Source organism: Chlorocebus sabaeus, chromosome 11 (assembly GCF_047675955.1).
Source record: "Chlorocebus sabaeus isolate Y175 chromosome 11, mChlSab1.0.hap1, whole genome shotgun sequence".
Classification (NCBI taxonomy): Eukaryota; Metazoa; Chordata; class Mammalia; order Primates; family Cercopithecidae; genus Chlorocebus; species Chlorocebus sabaeus.
In genome coordinates this window covers 28,386,327-28,405,361 of record NC_132914.1, presented here as the reverse complement: position 1 = coordinate 28,405,361, position 19,035 = coordinate 28,386,327, and the positions used below count along the sequence as shown (strand labels likewise).

The window sequence follows — 19,035 nt, the reverse complement described above, 5'->3', positions numbered from 1 at the left end:
AACAGCCAGCAACCCTGCAGAGAGCACGTCCCGTGGCTGAACTCTTTTAAGTTATGAGTATTTTTATTTTTATAGCAACTTTTAAAAATACACATTTGGGATTAATATTATCTAACTTTTAATGTAAAAATAAGACAGAAGTGTATTATGATGATTAATAGGTCTGAAGCCAGTCCAGAACACTTCATTTCCCCTGTTTACACTCTATCTATCTCATGGGTGATGATGCCTGCTTTGGAGTTATTACCATTAGTATTCACCATTAGTATTTCACTCACTTTTTTGAAAATTGTATTTTTGTAATTTCTGCTGACTTTGGGATGGCCTCATAATTGAAACTGCCAAATAGTCAGACATCTTTGGGATTTCACTACCTGATCCCCTGCTGACATGGATCAAGGTCATGATCCTCAGTTAAAAAAAAACATTATAAGAATGTTCTAGGGCAACTCATCAAGTTAGACCTAAAGTAAATAACTACTTGCTTGACTCAAACAATTAGACATATTTTTCTATTTGCCTTCTTGAATCTGGAGCTTCATAAAGCAAGTAATTCTCCATTATTAATATCTGTGTTAACACATTATAATATTTCACAATCAAAACAGAAAATTCAGCCTTAGTAACTAAACAAATATGTCATAGTCTATAGTTTTTTTAAACCAAGGAGACACACTTCTGAGTTTTAAAAGAAATTTGTTCATTTCTAGAAGCCTACAGCTACACTTGTAAATTCATTCTTACAGATTTAATGTCCCTTCACTATAACAGGTTACTAGTGTTGGTATTTGATCACATTCAGTGTCTGATCATATGAAACAAACAGGCAGGAGCAATCAGTAGTAAAGAAATAACCTGCATCCTACAAGAAACCAGGGGATCTCCCTGGCCCAGGCAAAATGATAGTTGGAACTGCAAATGCCCAGTTGCACTAATGAAAAGGTTAGTATCCATCTTAAAGTACAGGGCCTGTCAAGTTGGCCATCATTAAACATGAATGGAACCATAATTATATATCTGTTATTATTTACAGATACATAATTATTTCCAAAAATTTTTGAATTTAAGTTTTTCTAAAATATTCCAGAAGCTTCTCTGTAGTCTGAGAAATGTTTATACTCTTTTATCGCAAGAAGGGAACTATGTATTTGTGGTTTGTAACCTAACTCCCCTTGCAACTGGACCCAACTCTTTCCTCACTGCAAAGGGTTCCTGTTAAACATTTTCCCTCTATTCTCTTCTCTACGCTCTACTCTTCAGTATTGCCTTTCTGACTAGCCTTTTTCCAGGCGTATTCATAAGCCCTCAGCATACATTAGTTCATAGGATCCTTACAATCCTAAGTGGCAGTAACCATCATCCCCATTTTACAGATGAGAAAACCAAGACACAGAACTTCAGACATTTTCACAAGGTCATACAAGCTTCGAAGAGTTAGGGCCAACATTAAAATTCAGATCTGCTATTACTACAGCCTGCATTTGAAACTCCCTAGATACAATCCTGCCTTATCATTCACTGCTTCCTTTTTTTAAACATCACAATCTCTTTTATTTGGGCAGTTTCCCCATACTCAAATATGAAGGGGGAATTTGCTAGGATTCTGTGTTCCTTAAATTCTAGGATGACATCAATTTTAATTTTTTATTGTGGTAAAGTACGGAAAATTTAGCATTTTAACCATTTTAAAGTGTATAGTTCAGTGATATTAAGCACATTTACACTGTTTTGCAACCATCACCATCATCCATCTAAATAACTCTTTTCATCTTGCAAAACTGAAATTCTATATGCAATAAGTATTATCTTTCCATTCTCTGCTCCCCTCAGCTCCTGGCAGTCACCATTCTACTTTCTGTCTCTAAAATTTGACTATTCTAAGTACCTTATTAATAAAAAGGAAAGAAGGGAGAGAGGAAGGGAGGATGGATCCCAGCTAAAATGTATACATATCCCCATTTTAAGATCATAAAACACATCCTAACTTCTGAAATATTAAATTGGAAAAATCTAATATTATCAGCCAATCACTAATTATAAGCATATAATCTTCTGCTTGTTGGATTCCCAATGCTGGCCCAAGTTGCTTTTTGGTTCTAAAATAAAGTCTATCATGGTAGGTGTGTGGTGACAACTCAATTTCACTCCTATGCTTTTATGGTTCCAAACAGCCAGTCCTGCTCTCCTCTTCTTGCTTTGTTTTTTGCCTTTTGCTGCCTTTCTTCTTTCATCCTGTCATTCTCTGTGTGCTCAAGAAAACACACTGAATTTGGAAAGTTGGGGGCAAGGTGAGGAATTCTTATAAATAAATTAGATGGATATAAATTTAGCAATTACAAAAATTCCTTATCTCTCTAAATCTACATCTAGTTTATTTTGTTATTGTTACTTTTAGAATAAAAATTGAATCTTCATTAGTTCTTTAAAATATTTGTCATTTTGTGGATCCTCAAGGTTAAAATGTCAAATAATAAGAGAGAAAGCTACTAAAAACATTGATCAACAAGACATTACCCATCCGAGGAATAAACTTAAAACAACTTCCATTCATTTGAACGTGCATTCCACTTTATCATCCATGGAGCATCATTCATTACAAATATAACTACTGAGCCAGGCATTCTTCTAAGCACTAGGAATACAGTATTTTTAAAAAATTAAGGGCAAAAATCGGATTCATGATGCTTATATTCCAGTTGAAAAGACAGATAATAAATCATATAAACATCACAAATACACTGCACATAAGAAAGTGGTGAATGCTAAGAACAAAATAAAGCGGGGAGATGTAAGACAAAGAATAAATGGGTATAATTTTAGTTAGGGTGGTGACGCACGGCCTCACTGAGAGCAGGACTTTTGAGTAAACACCAGAAGAATATGAGGGAGCTAGCCATACAAACATCTGGGGAAAGAGAAGAATATGAGGGAGCTAGCCATACAAACATCTGGGGAAAGAGCTTTCCAGGCAAAGTGAAAAGCCAGTGCCTGGAAAAGCCAGTGCAAAGGCTCAGAGGCCAGTGTACCTGGCACGTTTAAGAATCAGTGAAATAGCCAATGTGCTTGGTGTGGAGTGAATAAGCAGATGTGTGATGAGAGATGAGGTCAGAAAGTCATGGGGAGCAAATCCTACGAGGCCTTGCAGCCCACAGTAAGCACTGTGGTTTTTACTCTGAGTAAGATGTGATGCCATTGGCAGTTTCTGAAAAAAGGAGTGAGTGTCATGATCTAACTTATATTCAGATGTAATCATCATTACTTTTTATCATTTCTGGACATACTTTCACAGAACAGATTAAGCACATGTTAATGGAAATGTTTTACACACATGTCAAAAATTGAACTACAAGTATGCTTAGGCTACTATTGCTATTGGTGGCCTCTGGGTGTAGGATAGAAACAGGTTCTTCTAACAATAGTAAATTCCTTTTTTCACTGCATGCTAAATGGTCAGAAGAACATGGAGTAAAGAAGGGGTGAGATAGGACATTGAAATAGACTAAGGAATATTCCAGGAAACACCAATTTCAGAGCATGAAGCAATCCCCAAAGAAATCAGCAAACCTGGACCTTTAAATCTCTGGAGGAGAAATTTGCAGAGCAAATATAAAGTAGAATAGTAAGGCATTATGTGTTTTAACAAGTAAAATATCTTCAATTGTCAAGTTTGTGTAGCTGCACCACCGCTGAAGGATTATATTATTTGCACTCATAAACTCAGAGGTAAAATAGGTGAGAACACAGAGTATTCAGCACAGGACTGGCTGGGAGCTCTGGTATTTGTGTCACGTCCTATGAAAATGTTTTAGCTGTAGGATGTACTCTTAAGGTTCCCAAAGCAAGCAGTTTTCATGTCTACCACAGATCCAAAAGTAGATCAGGATTCTTTCATACAATTCTCATTAGTTTTTATATCAACACAGTTAGCTCATAAGCATATTATTGCCTCTTACTGAAAACTGAATATCCTTTAAACACAAAATATCTCCTTTTCTTTGTCCTCCACTGAATATGTTTTTGTGACACTCTTTAGATTTTATGTAATCATCACAGATTAAAACCCTGGTATTTACCACTGTGTCCAGACAAAGGGTAGCTCTGCCGCATCATCAATTTTTGAGAAAGATGCCTAGAAAGAGGCCTCACTGTTCAGTGAATAACACCATTAACCCACTAATGCCAGAGGTTGCATTTTTTTTTTTTTTTTGAAAAATGAGACCTTGGCGATGACTTTGAGCAGAATATAAATAACTCCCACAAGCTTAGCGTTCCAATAATGGAACACTACGCATAAATGGGTTAAAGGCCCAACTCCACAATTTAATTCGAGAACTGGAACTGACATGATTGCCATAAACCACTAGATGGCACTTCAGGTCAAATACTGCTGTAAATCCTGTGGCTTTTTGAATGTCTTTCATTATGCTTTCCGTTTAGAATTGCTATTGGGTCCTTTACAGTGAAGAACCCAATATGACTGAGAAATCATCTATTATGTGCAAGATTCTTTCCCTTATAGCACTATTTGATTTAAGCCACAGGAAGTCATTCAAGCACAATCAAAAGGGAGTCTGTTTTTATGGGCAGAATCAGGTCACCCGCAGTTGGTATTTATAAAATGTACACTAATAGCACTTTTAAAAAAGTTATCCTTGGTCAGGCGCGGTGGCTCACGCCTGTAATCCCAGCACTTTGGGAGGCCGAGGCGGGCAGATCACAAGGTCAGGAGATCGAGACCATCCTGATCAACACGGTGAAACCCCGTCTCTACTAAAAATACAAAAAATTAGCCGGGCGTGGTGGCGGGTGCCTGTAGTTCCAGCTACTCAGGAGGCTGAGGCAGGAGAGTGGCGTGAACCCGGGAGGCGGAGCTTGCAGTGAGAAAAGATCGTGCCACTGCACTCCAGCCTGGGCGACAGTTTTTTGAAACTCCGTCTCAAAAAAAAAAACGAGCGCATCTGTTGCCTTAAACTTTTCTTGTTCTAATCAGCTATTCTATGTTCTAAATTTTAGAATAAGCAACAAAGGATTCATAACACAGAATTTATAACAGGCAGACCCTACCATTTGACTCTGAAGCCATTCAATAAGCGTTTCTGCTGTTGAATCTGGGATCTGGCATCTCAAACCTTCTTTCTCATCTGTTTCCATCATCTCTAACAATCCACGCAGGTCTTCCACAAGGTGCAGAGCTCGCAAACTTCCCATGAATGGAGAGGTGGGAGATTGGCAATCAAAAATCCCATTGGAATATTCCAGGGCCTTAGAACCTAAGTTAAACAAAATCACAGAGAGAGCAATGGGATTTATGTTAGATAAAAATACCAAAGCCGAAGGTGGTAAACCAGTCTAGTCACAGTAAGGAACAATCAAAAGAGACAGAAAAAAGAGAATTCAATCACATAAATCTCTCCAAGTCAGAGTTACATGGTGCAAAAATTAAAACCATGTAGTTGATGGTAAATATCCATGGTCCAATTCCTAACGAGGAGGCCAATCCTGGGGTATAGAAAGAAAAAGAACCTGGTGGGCTTTGGTGTGAGGTGTGCTGGCATCGTGGGGATGATGGTTAAGAAAGTAGCAGATCAGAAAATACAAATACTAGAGCTGGTCAATTCCGGACCAATACTGGACCAAATGATTTCTGGCTTAGAAAAACTGTGGATGAAGGGTTATGAAATGAACCCAGATAAAGACTATCAGAGTAAATTCTGAGGAAAGACAATGAGCTCAATGTGTTAAATGATTACATTGATATGCCTATAGGACATTTCTGGAGAGATATCTGGTTGGAAATTAGAGACAGGGACTGGAAGCTTAGCAAAGAATTGGGAAGGTAAATAGATGTGAACAAGCTGGGTGCAGTGACGCATGCCTGTAATCGCAGGTACTTGAGGTGGGAAGATTGCTTGAGCCCAACATTTCAAGGCTGCACTATGCATGTTATTCGCAGGTAATCATGCCTGTAAATAGCCACTGCACTCCAGCTTGAGCAACAGAGCAAGACCTCCTCTCTTAAAAAAAAAAAAAAAAAAAAAGAAATTGATATGGCCGGGCACGGTGGCTCACGCCTGTAATCCCAGTACTTTGGGAGGCCGAGAAGGGTGGATCACAAGGTCAGGAGTTTAAGACCAGCCTGGCCAAGATGGTGAAACCCCATCTGTAGTAAAAATACAAAAATTAGCCAGGTGTGGCAGTGGGCACCTAAATCCCAGCTACTTGGGAGACTGAGACAGAGAACTGCTTGAACCCGGGAGGCGGAGGTTGCAGTAAGCTGGGATTGCACCGCTGCACTCCAGCCTGGGCAACAGAGCGAGACTCCCTCTCAAAAACAAAAACAAAAAAAACCACAAAACATATGGGAGTCGTTGGTGAAAAGTGAATTTTGAATTCAGGAAAACAGGTCAGAACATTCACGGTTACTGGGTAGAGCAGTGTCCCTCGAAGTATGGTCCACAGATCACCTACACCAGAATCACCTGAGATACAGATTCTTTATCCTTGATTAGAAACCTAGGATGGAACTAGAATTTTTGATACTTTAAAATAATGTTTGAGAATAATGCTGGCAGAAAATGGAGAAGAAGAACAATGGCGAAATTACAGGGAAGCAAAAGGCATAGGGCTAAAAAATGAAAATCAAGTGAAAAGATAATATGAAAGTTGTAGTGAAAAAGTGAAGTGAGCAGAGTAAATGTTGTGATTCTGTCTTTCACAGGATGCAGATCACCTGCTATGATACCATCCATCTGCTCCAATGCTGCAGCCAACATATCGCTTGCATCACTCATCATTTTCTTATTTGTCAGGGGCAAATTCCAACCTAGATCTGGAAAAAAAAATGATGTTATTACTATATCCATTAAATGGCATAGGCTTGCTAGTGGGTTTGCTAATTCAGGTTCAAAGGATAACTCTGCTGTGTAGTCAAATATGGAGGAGGAACTTCAGTAGTGGAGTAGTAAGCTGTGGCCACGCACCTACTGTAGCGCAAGGCCACATGTGATACCTGTATCAGTTAATAAAGAAGATTCCATTCTTGCACTTGAGGTGTTTAAAATCCACTAGCATGGTTTCCATGCTGTTCTCTAGAACTCTAGGCCTCTGTAAAGGGCAACAGGGATGGCCATGGAAGCTTGCTGAGGGCCATGACAAGTACTGGCCAGACAAGACTCCTTTCTCCCTTTACCAGCCCCACCCAATCTCTGCTCTATTAATTTTTTTTTCTTTCTGTACAAGGACTTAAGATTTGTCTACAAAAGGATTAACTAACAAATATACTATGTGTATGTGCGCGCGCACACACACACACACACACACTCCTACTGGTATTAAACCTTTTGTAATGGAGCCACAGGTATCACATACTGAGTGCCTATAGTGGTTCCTACACATTTACATAAATTATCCATAATAATTAGACAACAGCCTTATAAAATGTGTGAATTCATCTCCATTTTATAAATGAGGATAAAAGATGTTTGATTTTTGCATGGAAACACAGCAAAGTAAATACAGCAAAGTTCAGTTTCTAACCTAGGTCTGTCTGACTTCCACTATAATACATAATTTCTCTTTACCTGATCCTATCTGAAGATGGGTCTATCCTGAAATTATGTCACAATCTATTCATTGGTTTATCTGTTTAAAAATATATTGAGATAATGCTTGCCAAAAATTTAGTCATTGGCACAAAAAGTCAAGATAATGCGATTTTCAACATTCATTAACGCATTTCAGGTACCAGACTAAGCACCCAAATAAAGCTCTTACTATGTTATATATACTGTGATAGAACAAATACCTGGGAAATAAAAGGCATATGCTGTTTCACAGAAACCTTTGCCCTCTGTTTCCAAGCAGCCAAATCTCACCACTTTATTTTCACAAATATATTTATAGTTCTGGTATCAGCTTCTTGGATCAGTTCCCGATTATGAATTCATTCTAACATAATGCCATATAATTGTTGTAAAATATTGTTTTGAATTAAAGTCATTTCACTTAAGGATTTTCCAGAACTTTACTCACTTCCAAAGGTGAAAAATATCACTACCATTTATCTGGAAATACTACAGCATGAAAATACTCAAGGTATGTGTCTACGGTTACCCAGAAAACAAGGAATCAACAAGTTAGGTTATGAACCTAGGTCATTCCAAAAAATGTATTCACACACTCAGCCAGTGCGCCATCCAAAGAAGCAAGACATGCATTTAATAACCACACTCTTGTCTGAGAAACTCAAAACATGAAAACTGAGAGCATAAAGGATTCAGCTGAATTACATAATTAAGTGGCTTGCATGCTCTTTCATTTAAAAAGCAGTATTTTGTATAGATACATTTATATATGTGTATATATAAAACAAAGAGACACAAACCAGGCTCAGCTATAAACATGGGAATACCAATAACACAAAGTAATGCCCATGTTAGAAAAACATACTTTCTCACTAAATCTGAAAAACATATTCGTCTTTGTTAGCAACTATATTTTGTGTAGAGCATAAACACTTTTTCAAGTCCGATAGGTACAGTAGTTAATGAGTTCTTCTCTGTTCTGTTCCATGAGCCTTTCAAATGCTATCACATGAAGGTATGAGACAACCTAGATCACACTTTTCAAAGTAGTGAAGAACCAGTTCTTCAAAACTTTCCAATTCATTGGAGACGAATCTCTTCATTTCATAAAAATATGATGACAATGTTAAATTGCTATGAAAGTTCAAAACGCTAACTCTTAATCTCTATACCATGTAGCAGCCTACATGTACTAGTAAGGGAAAGACAGTACATACAAGTAATAAACACGTATGTAACATGGCAAAGGTGGTAGGTGCTAAGGGGGAAAATGTAGTAGGATAAGGGGGTCCAATTTGGAAGGTTTTGCAAATTAAACAGGTAGCCAGGGACTGGCGTTAGAATCAAAGGCCAAAGATTTTGCTAATAAGTTAAAAGTAGTCAAATATAAGTGGTCCAGTTCAGTGGTATTCCAAGTGTAGAATTCCTAGAAATCAACGAAAAAATGGGAGGTGTGAGGATATGAACAATCATTTGGCAGAAATGTTTTCAACCAATAAAAATATGAAGAGGTGCTTAATATCATTAATAAATGAGGAATCTGAAGGAATGTGATAATGTTTTATACCCAATTAGTGAAAAAAAAATGACATAGCCAAGTGTTGTGGAGAATATGAATTCACAGAAACTTTACTTTTTGTGTGTTTTTGAGACAAGGTCTCACTATGTTGCCAGTTGGCTGGTCTTGAATTCCTGGGCTCATACAACCCTGCAGCCTCAGTCACAATTTTATTAAATCCAAAGGCAGTAATGAAGGAACAATGGACACATAAGAGGAAGAAAAATCAATAGCTAAGGTAGTAGACTCAAACTGAAGCACATAAATAATCGGATTAAGTATTGTGTAAGTTGGAGCTAAGCCATGGGTATGCAAAGGCATACAAAGTGGTATAAACGGACAGTGGAGACTCAGAAGCAGGAAGAGTGAGAAGAAGGTAAGGATGAAAAACTACCTATTTGGTACAATGTACACTATTCAGGTGACAGGAGCACTAAAATCCCAGACTTCACCACTATACAATGCATCCACGTAACTGAAAACCACTTGAACCCCTAAAGTTACCGAAATAAAACAATTTTTTAAAATAACATTTTAAAAATTACATTAAGTACAAATGGAATAAACACTGATAAGGGCCAGAGATCATCAGATTAGTTTTTTTAAGTCCTAATTATGTGCTATTAATAGAGACTTTAAATATAAAGAAATATAATAGTAAAAGGATGAAAAATGAGATAACATACATATGTAAGCATAGGAAAGCAGGAGCGGATATATTAAAAAAACTACAAATCAGGAAGTATGACTAGAAAGAAAGATATTTTACAATGATAAGAGTTAATTCATCAGGAATTCACAACAAGCGCAAATGTTTTTGCAAATAATAACAGAGCTTCCAAATACATGAAGCAAAAACTGATGATGTTAAGGGAGAATTTAATCCACTTATATTTAACGTAACATAAATATGGTTGACTTGGCTGGATTGAAGTCTACTGATAAGGTTGGATTTAAATCTATTGTCCCGCCATTTCTTTTCTGTTTGTCCCATCTATCATTTGTTCTTGTATAACCTTCTTTTGAATTGACAGGTAAGGTAGGAAAAAAAACTTAGTAACACACAAGATTTGAAAATGTTATCAACTATCTTGACCTAATTCAATTTATAGAATAAAACACCCAAATGCAGAATGTACCTTCAAGTCTACACGTTATATTCACCAGGATAAGGCATATATGCAAGGCCACAGAATCAGTTTCAAAAAATTTCAAATGGGTTTTAAAGAACTACACAGAAGAATAAGAAACACACAACCTGAAGTGGTGAAGTACTAAGAATAGACCATCCATATTTATTAAAATTCTGCCTTGCCCATGGCTGGAGCTATTTTAGAGACGGCCTAATTTGGCAGGCATCTGTGTTGATAAAGCTATGTTAATTTTCAGGGCTAGGACAACGTATTTTTAAAAATGAAAAGGCTAAATAAAAAAGCTTTGGAAAATCCCCTGGTCTCTAAAAAGACTTTCTTAAATCCTCAAAAACATTTCTGAGAGGAAGATTCCCTGGGCTTCCTCATATAATTGACATAATAAAATATTATTCTAATACAATGGAATATTATTCTACAGTAAAGAGATGGAAAAAATAATACATGCAACATTATGTTGAGCAAAAGAAGCCAGACAGAAAGGACCATGTACTATATGATACTTTCATATGAAATTCAAGAATAGGCAACCTATGATAGAAGGTAGAGTAAGAATTACTTACAGAAAATGGTGAGTGACTGAAAGGAGACACCAGCAGAATTTCTGTTCAATATCTTGATTGGGATATAGGTTACACAAGTTGATACATTTGCCAAAACTCATCAAACTATGCAATGGTCTTTAAAATTTGTCAGGCATTAAGAATCCCAATGTCAATCCCATTTAAGTTCTTTATTTTAACTAGGAAAGAACCATTTGTTGTTGGCTAAATGTTGAAAGCATAAAATTCATTTAGGAACTAATTTAATTGGGAATACCTTTGAAACATATGCATTAATAATACTGTTTAGCTTCTAATTGTGGCAGATGTAATTGGTGCCCCCTCTGTAATTCCATGCATGCCAGCCCAACTTTTAACTGTCTAAGATTTCAGGGAGCCCTCTGCCATTGGATGTGGTGGTCTGAAAATGCCAGAGAAATAATGTTCCTTTAATATTTAAAGTTATCAGCTTTAAATATTCCAGCACACTTTCCCCTAGAAAGAGAAAATTCTGATTCATGTAATCTACATTGGTTCCCAGAATTATTCAGACAATTAAGATCTACTCAGAGTGGTAACTTGTTTGATAATGCATCATTTATCAGTTCTCTTCTTTATGTCTCTAAGTCTTTCCTAGGATTACTTTCCAAATAAAACTTTTGTATTTGAAACATTAGGAAAGAGAAGTTGGTTGTTAGAAATTAGACATAAAAATTCCACTTTAAAAAAGAACTAAATAATGAATGAAGTTGGACATGCATGGACCTCTGCATCTAAGACTATGATGATAATATGTCATGAATCAAGGATCATGAATAATCCAATTATATGAACCTATGGTCTAAAATAAAAGGCTCAGAATATTCAGCTCCATTTCTTCTCATTCTTTGCTTACCCAGAAATCTGCTAGTTATAATTGAGTTCTTTGAGTGGACAAAACCACTTAGAAAATTACAACTTCACCATCCAAGGCCAGCCACAGTGATTTACCTGTAATCCCACTACTTTGGGAGGCCAAGGCAGGAGGGTCACTAGAGCCTAGGAGTTTGAGACCAGCCTGGTCCACATAGTGAGACCCTGTCTCTACAAAAAATAATACAAACCAAGCTGGGTGTAGTGGCATGTGTCTGTAGTCCCAGCTGCTCAGAAGGCTGAAGTGGGTGGATCACTTGAGCCCAGGAGCTCAAGGCTGCAGTGAGCCGTGATTGTGCCACTGCACTCCAGCCTGGGTGATAAAGATCCTGTCTCAAAAATAAAGAAAAAAAAATCCTAAAGAACAAAAAATTTCACCATCCAATAATTCTCACAAAATAGCAAATTTATTTCTGGATTCTAAGTGGCTAATATATGCTTCTTTGAATGACTTGCTAAAGAAAAAGGTACCAGGAAAACATTAATCACTATTACAACAAAGGAGTGAAGCTGGGGTTCAAAGTCATAGTTCAAACTGGAGAAGTCTCTTATTTGTTGGGTGATGTAAACAGTGAAATGAGTTCTGTTTGCAGGAATTCTCAGGCTACTGGTTTCCTATTCCCACGGCTTAATAAAAATAAATTTAGGAAAGTTTTAGATAAGCAAGCTCTTGGGTATAAGATTCAAATATTATAGTAAGAGACTAAAGGGGGGGGACCCATTTAGAGCAGATTTGAATGGGGTGAAATACCAAGGAAAGTTCCGGGCATGGGTGTGGTGGCTAAAGCGTTGGTGAGACGCAATAATTTTTTGCAGGGTTGCTGACTAACTGATGTTTTAGGTCAGGCTCGCTGCCCAGTCTTTCTGTGAAGAAAAGAAAGGCCATAAGAAAACTAGCAAGTTTCTTTTAAATTTCTGTGAGAATAACATCTGTCCTAGCTTTCTCAGCTTTCTTTAGGTAAAATGCTTGTGTTCAAAAGAGAACCCTGAACTTCTTACCCAAGACAGAGAGAATTCCCTGAGACTAAGATACTTAAAAGAAGAAATTTTCAGAGAAAGGGAGAATGTTCACATACATTCCACTAGGTTGGTAGAACGCCACAGTATTCTGTGGTCATTATGAAAATAGAATATGTTTTCACACAAATTACTCATACCTTTCTCAACAGTTTTTTTTTTTTTCTGCAAGAAGCTGTCTTCGAAGGTTAATCAATTACACAATGATTGCCAATGCGTGCAGCAATACAATCTCAGCAAAGAGAAACTATCTTAAAAAGAGAGATCATATTTGATAGCACAACAGAGTAACAACCATCAACAATAATTTACTGTACATTCATAAATAACTAAAAGAATATAATTGGAATGTCTGTAACACAAAGAAATGACAGACGCTTGAGGTGACAGATACCCCATTTACCCTGATGTGATCATTATGCCTGTATCAAAATCTCATGTACCCCATAAAGGCACATACCTACTATGTACTTATAAAAATTAATTTAAAACAAAAACCAAAACAGATCTAAAGGGAGAAACAGGTACTATTAAGTCAGTGGTTTGGAACAGCAGCATCACCTGTGAGCTAGTAAGAAATGCAAATCCCACCAGACATGGTGGCTCACGCCTGTAATCCCAGCACTTTGGGAAGCAGAGGTGGGCAGATCACTTGAGGTCAGGAGTTCGAGACCAGCCTGACCAACATGGTGAAATCCCATCTCTACTAAAAATACAAAAATTAGCTGGGCATGGTGGTGTGCACCTGTAGTCCCAGCTACTGGGGATGCTGAGGCAGGAGAATTGCTTGAACCCAGGAGGTAGAGGTTGCAGTGAGCCAAGATTGCACCACTGCAATCCAGCCTGGGCGACAGAGCAAGACTCCATCAGAAAGAAAGAAAGAAAGAAAAGAAAGAAAAGAAAAAAAAGAAAGAAAAGAAAAGAAAAGAAGGAAAGAAAGAAGGAAAAGAAAGGAAAGAAAAGAAAAGAAGGAAAGAAAGAGAAAGAAAGAAAGAAAGAAAGAAAGAGAGAAAGAAAGAAAGAAAGAAAGAAAGAAAGAAAGAAAGAAAGAAAGAAAGAAAGAAAGAAAGAAAAATGCAAATCCCTGAACCCCACCCTAGGTCTACTGAATCAGAACCTCCAGGGGCAGGCCCAGCAATTTGTGTTTTTCCAAGCCCGCCCACTGGCTCTGAGGCACACTCAATCACTAGACTCACACACACTTTGGCCTGTCTTTCGTCCTTGGGACAACAAGCCCTGCCTAGATGAGGTGGGAATTGGCTGACAAGGTAAATAAGGGCAGAATTCCTCTCCCCATGCCTCAGCTTCTTACTTTCCATCCAAAAATAACAGCTTTGAAGAAGCCATTCAGGTTTTATTTCAAAAAATCTCTCCCTTTAAACCTCAACCATTATAGGTCCTTATGTCTGCAACATTTTAGATTCTTAAATACAACCCTCCTTGTTTTCTGGTTCTCTGCTATGTATCTGTCATCACATATTTTTTTCCTTCCCACTCCATGAGCCCAAACCGTTTTCACCACCAATCTGCTCTAACATCCCTAGAAAATTAATTCAGAATCACTTGGAAAGGGCAAAACAGGGGCAGGGGAAGTGGTGAAACCAGAAAAGGTAGGGGGTGTTGGCAGCAAGGGTGATATCTAATGTTACAACACCACTTTTTTTAAAATTGGGGTCTGGCTATATTGCCCAGGCTAGCCTCAAACTCCTGGGCTCAAGTGATCCTCCCACCTTAGCCTCCTGAGGAGGCATCACACTGTAAAATAAGGCCAGGCGCAGTGGCTCACCCCTGTAATCCAGCACTTTGGGAGGCCAAGGCAGGCAGATCACTTGAGGTCAGGAGTTTGAGACCAGCCTGTCCAACATGGCAAAACCCTCTCTCTACTAAAAAATACAAAAATTAGCTGGGGATGGTGGTTTGTGCTTATAGTCCCAGCTACTCAGGAGGTTGAGGCAGGAGAATCACTTGAACCTAGGAGGCTGAGATTGCAGTGAGCTGAGATTAGAGTGCCACTGCACTCCAACCTGGGTGACAGAGCCAGACTCTGCTCAAAAACAAACAAAAAAAACTGTAAAATTAGTATAGAATGGATGATATAACTAGGAATCTGAACAGTGTTTATTTGATATTAAGGAATTACTGTCATTCTAAAGTTATTAATAATGCTATTATAGTTATCTTTTTTGAGTCCTTATTTTTTAGAGACAAGTAGCAAAATACTCATGGATGAAATGATACATTTGGAATTTGCTTTAAAATAAAATAGAAGAAAATCAGGGTAAAGATACTGATAAAACAAGATTAGCCATAAGTTGTTAACTGTTGAAAATGGGTGGCGGTATGTAGGGGTACACTATACTATTCCATCTATTGATACAAATATTTTTTGAAACAGAGTCTCATTTTATCGCCCAGGATGGAGTGCAGTGGCACAAACACAGCTCACTGCAGCCTCAACCTCTCTGGGCTCAAGCAATACCCCCCATCTCAGCCTCCCAAGTAGCTGGGACTACCACACCTGGCTTATTTTTGTAGAGACAGGGTTTCGCCAGGTTGCCCAGGCTGGTCTTGAACTCCTGGGCTCAAGCAATTTGCTCACCTCAGCCTCCAAAAGTACTGAGAGTACAGCTGTGAGCCACTGCACCCAGCTGGGAATCCTATCTATATTTTTATATTTGAAGCTTTCCATAATGAAACATTTTCATTTTTTTATCCATGTATTTAAGCCATAAAATTTTCAAACGCCTTCAACCATGATATATTGTCTTAGATATTTTATTTCTCTATCATAACCTCAAGCATACTAAGGGCTCACTAAATATTTATAAACCAAATAATACACTACTTATTATTTTAACCACCCTCACAAATACAAACACACACATGCACACGCACATTCAGAAAATGGAACAGCCACTCAAAGAGGATTGTAAGGCAGAGTACAAAAGAGGGTGTATTAATGACAATACATTAGTAAAAGTTACTTCTGGTTCACTAAAATGAAACGCCACAAAATACAAAGAGGCAAAGCCAGTAAGTAATCAAATAAATGAAACAGCAAGGGAAAATAGGATGAGGTAAAAGGAAATGAGCCTTCTCTGCTATTAATGCTTAGGAATAACCAGAAGAGAGATGATGAAAAGGTTCATACAATAAGCCAAGATCTTTTATTTCTTGAATAAAGGATGCTGCTGCTATTGAAAAACTGATGTGTATTAAATGGCAGTAGATTTGAAGATCTTGTGATCAGTTGAAAGAAAGCTCCATTTCTCCACATTTAATCTTACTAGCTATTATTATGACTACATGGAGAAGTTAGGAATTTGTTCAAGGTCACTGAAGAAGTGAGATTTGAGTCCAAAAGCCATATTGTTCCCACATATGCCTCTCACTCATTCGGTAGGTATTTATCAAACAACTATTAGACCTTGACTAGGATCACCAACCTTGACCTCCCTCATACGTTTCTAATCTAAGCTATCAACTATGTACAGGACTGCCGGCCTCCCACCATACTGTAAAGACATGCCCTTCTTGGAAGACACTTCTGCCCTCTCACCTCTGTGCCATGACACGCACTGATCCCCCTACTGCTTGGGCCCTCTTCTATGTCCTGGGACACACGTTTTCTAGGTGTGTCAGGCATTCTTTCCTCCAAGGTCAGCCTGACCGCCACCTCCATGACAGCCCTGATTTTACAGTGATTGTCTCCTGGACAAAGCTGTGCGCTCCTTGAAAACAGACTGTATTTCTGCTATCTGCTCCCCATCATCCAGTGTGGTGGACACCAAATGCTTGCTGTGTGCAGCTATGACTCAGTGGCTCTGCAAACACACACACTCTGATGTCTTAAGTATCCTGGCTCCCGTATGCCCTGTTTTGGCTGATAGTATCACCTTCGTCTGAGCTGTATAAGCCAGAGAACTACACCCTGACCTTTACTTGTTTTTTTGTTTCTTTTTTTGAGACAAAGTCTTGGCTCTGTCACACAGGATGGACTGTAGTGGCATGATCACGGCTCACTGCAGCCTTGACCTTCCGGGCTCAAGTGATCCTTTGACCTCAGCCTCCCCAGTATCTGGGACCACAGGTGGGTGCCACCATGCTCAACTGATTTTTAAAATTTTTATTTTTAGTAGAGGTCAGGTCTCGCTATATAGCTCAGGCTGGTCTCACACTCCTGAGTTCAACCAATCCTTTCCCCTTGGAGTGCCGAGGTGACAGGTGGGAGACACTGCACTCAGCCATGACCTTAACTTTTTAGATACATTTAGATAAACATGATCGTTATTATCAGGCTTGCTATCCACAATCTTAAAAAGTGAAATTTCATGCTCTTCGAGATGCAGGTGAATCAAATTCATTGTACTATTTTAGAATGACATTATTCCTAAGAGTTTGCAAACTTAGACCCCAGTATTATGGAGGAGTATCAGCGGGTCTGTTTCAACTTGTTATTGCTCTACCCACTCTAACTCTAACCTCACTCTTCCCTTCTTTTTAGCTCTTAAAAACCTTAAGACTCATCTATCTCTATTTTCCTGCACAGGCCCACCAATGTAAGTATGCAGGCTACGTGGACTGCTGCCTAGATGTAAGCAGTTCTGGGATATGTACACCCATAGGAAGACAGGAGTGAGTAACAGCTACTCAAAGCTCTGGAAAAGAAAAGAATAATAAATTCCTATACATGAGCACCTTCTAAAGGAATGTTTTATAAACCATGGGTCACGACTCCTAAAATTAGAATTGCTGAAATAGAATTATTAGGCTAAAATCAGTATTTATTTTTATTAAATAGACAACAAAGGCTATTTCAGCAGGAGTAAAGGTTAAGTATTATTGTGTGAAAATTCTGATTTGATTATTCAGACACACACATACACACACACACCTGCAACAAATATTGATTGAGGGCCTACTATGTGCCAGGTATTAGAGGCAGAACAGTGAAAAAGACCAAGAAAAGCTAAGTTCTGCCCTTAGGGGGCTGATATTCCAGTGGTTTCAGAGTATCTGCGTGTGTGTGCCTGCACAGGTGTCTACACACTCATGTGTTTTACAGCCTAAGAATGCAGACTTTATACTGGGTTAAAAACATTTGAAAACCACTGGAGTGAAAACCACTGAAGTGGCATTGCCTAGAATATGGTCTGTAGACTGGAGCTGGCGCACTAACTGTTACTGGTCTACTGTAAGTTCAGAAATGGAGAATAAACGTTTTAAAAATTACACTGTAACTTGACCTTGCTGTGATATCCAATTATGTGATAATTCTGCTGGCAACTCAATTTTCTTTTTAATTGAATTTTAGAAAATGAATCAATTCATGACAGAAAAACAAAATAGTCTTTCCCCAGAGATGGTTTGAGCAGCACTGCTCTGGGGGGCACACTGGCCAGGTGTCTTGGGAGTAGCTTATGTCACACTCTGATTGGAAACTGCAGCCACGGACCACAGCTGTAGAAAGGCGCAATACAGGGAGCAAGAAAATCCCAACAAATGGGGAGTATGGTCCAGGTTTGTTCTCTTTCCACACATATAAAATGATGAAGATAATTAAATGGCAAGTGGAAAACTCAGCACCAACAATAAGGATGTGCTGCTACATTCAGAAGAGGTGACACAAAAAACATTTCTGGTTGCGTCAAATTCACATCACTTGCAGTCACGTAGTTGGACTGCTTATATGTCTAATTACAATGGATCATAGCAGCAAAATGAGTATAATTTCGGGTCTGCTTTAATTACAACAATAAAAGCTATATATTTTGTGTTAAAGTTACAGTTTGTCACATGGTCAAGAACTCAATGCATTAAAAAGCTGGAAGAAATTTGTGAGCATATAAAATCGATTGGGAAGAGTGGTAAAAACTGTGGCAAGGAAACAGTTTTGTGGAGAAATAAGTTTTTATAAATAATCTTATAAACTAAACAATTTGTCTTGCAGGTAATTTCTGTTGGTTTCTATTCCAACTGGGTGTCAGTTACACTCTTGGCCATATAGTAAGAGGAACGCCAACACTGCTTGTTCCTTTATAGCATACGTGCTCCTGGCCAGAATCACCAGTTTTCGGCTGTTGGAGAAGAGAAATGAAAACCAGAGCCCTGAAACTGTACCGCTGGAAAGTTCAAAATATATTCTTAACATTGTTATTTCCTATTACAATATTAAGAGACATATGGAAAATTTGTACAATTAATGAATACTGAGCCAAATACTAAGGGGTAATGTAATGCTTTTCAAGTTATTTACATTTCAGTTCTGAGTG

At 38.2% G+C, this 19,035-nt stretch overlaps 1 protein-coding gene across 14 annotated transcripts in view; it reads right to left on the bottom strand.

Moving 5' to 3' along the window:
- Nucleotides 1-19,035, bottom strand: part of LOC103218783 (liprin-beta-1) — a 177,807-nt gene that overhangs the window by 57,698 nt on the left and 101,074 nt on the right. For all 14 annotated transcript variants that reach the window (XM_007968002.3, XM_007968001.3, XM_007968005.3 and 11 more), the window contains exons 3-4: nucleotides 6,731-6,829; nucleotides 5,065-5,270 (exon numbers count right to left, since the gene is read on the bottom strand). In XM_007968002.3, the coding sequence (XP_007966193.2) occupies nucleotides 5,065-5,270; nucleotides 6,731-6,794 (270 nt within the window). In that variant the 5' untranslated portion in view covers nucleotides 6,795-6,829. The remainder of the gene's footprint in view (nucleotides 1-5,064; nucleotides 5,271-6,730; nucleotides 6,830-19,035) is intronic.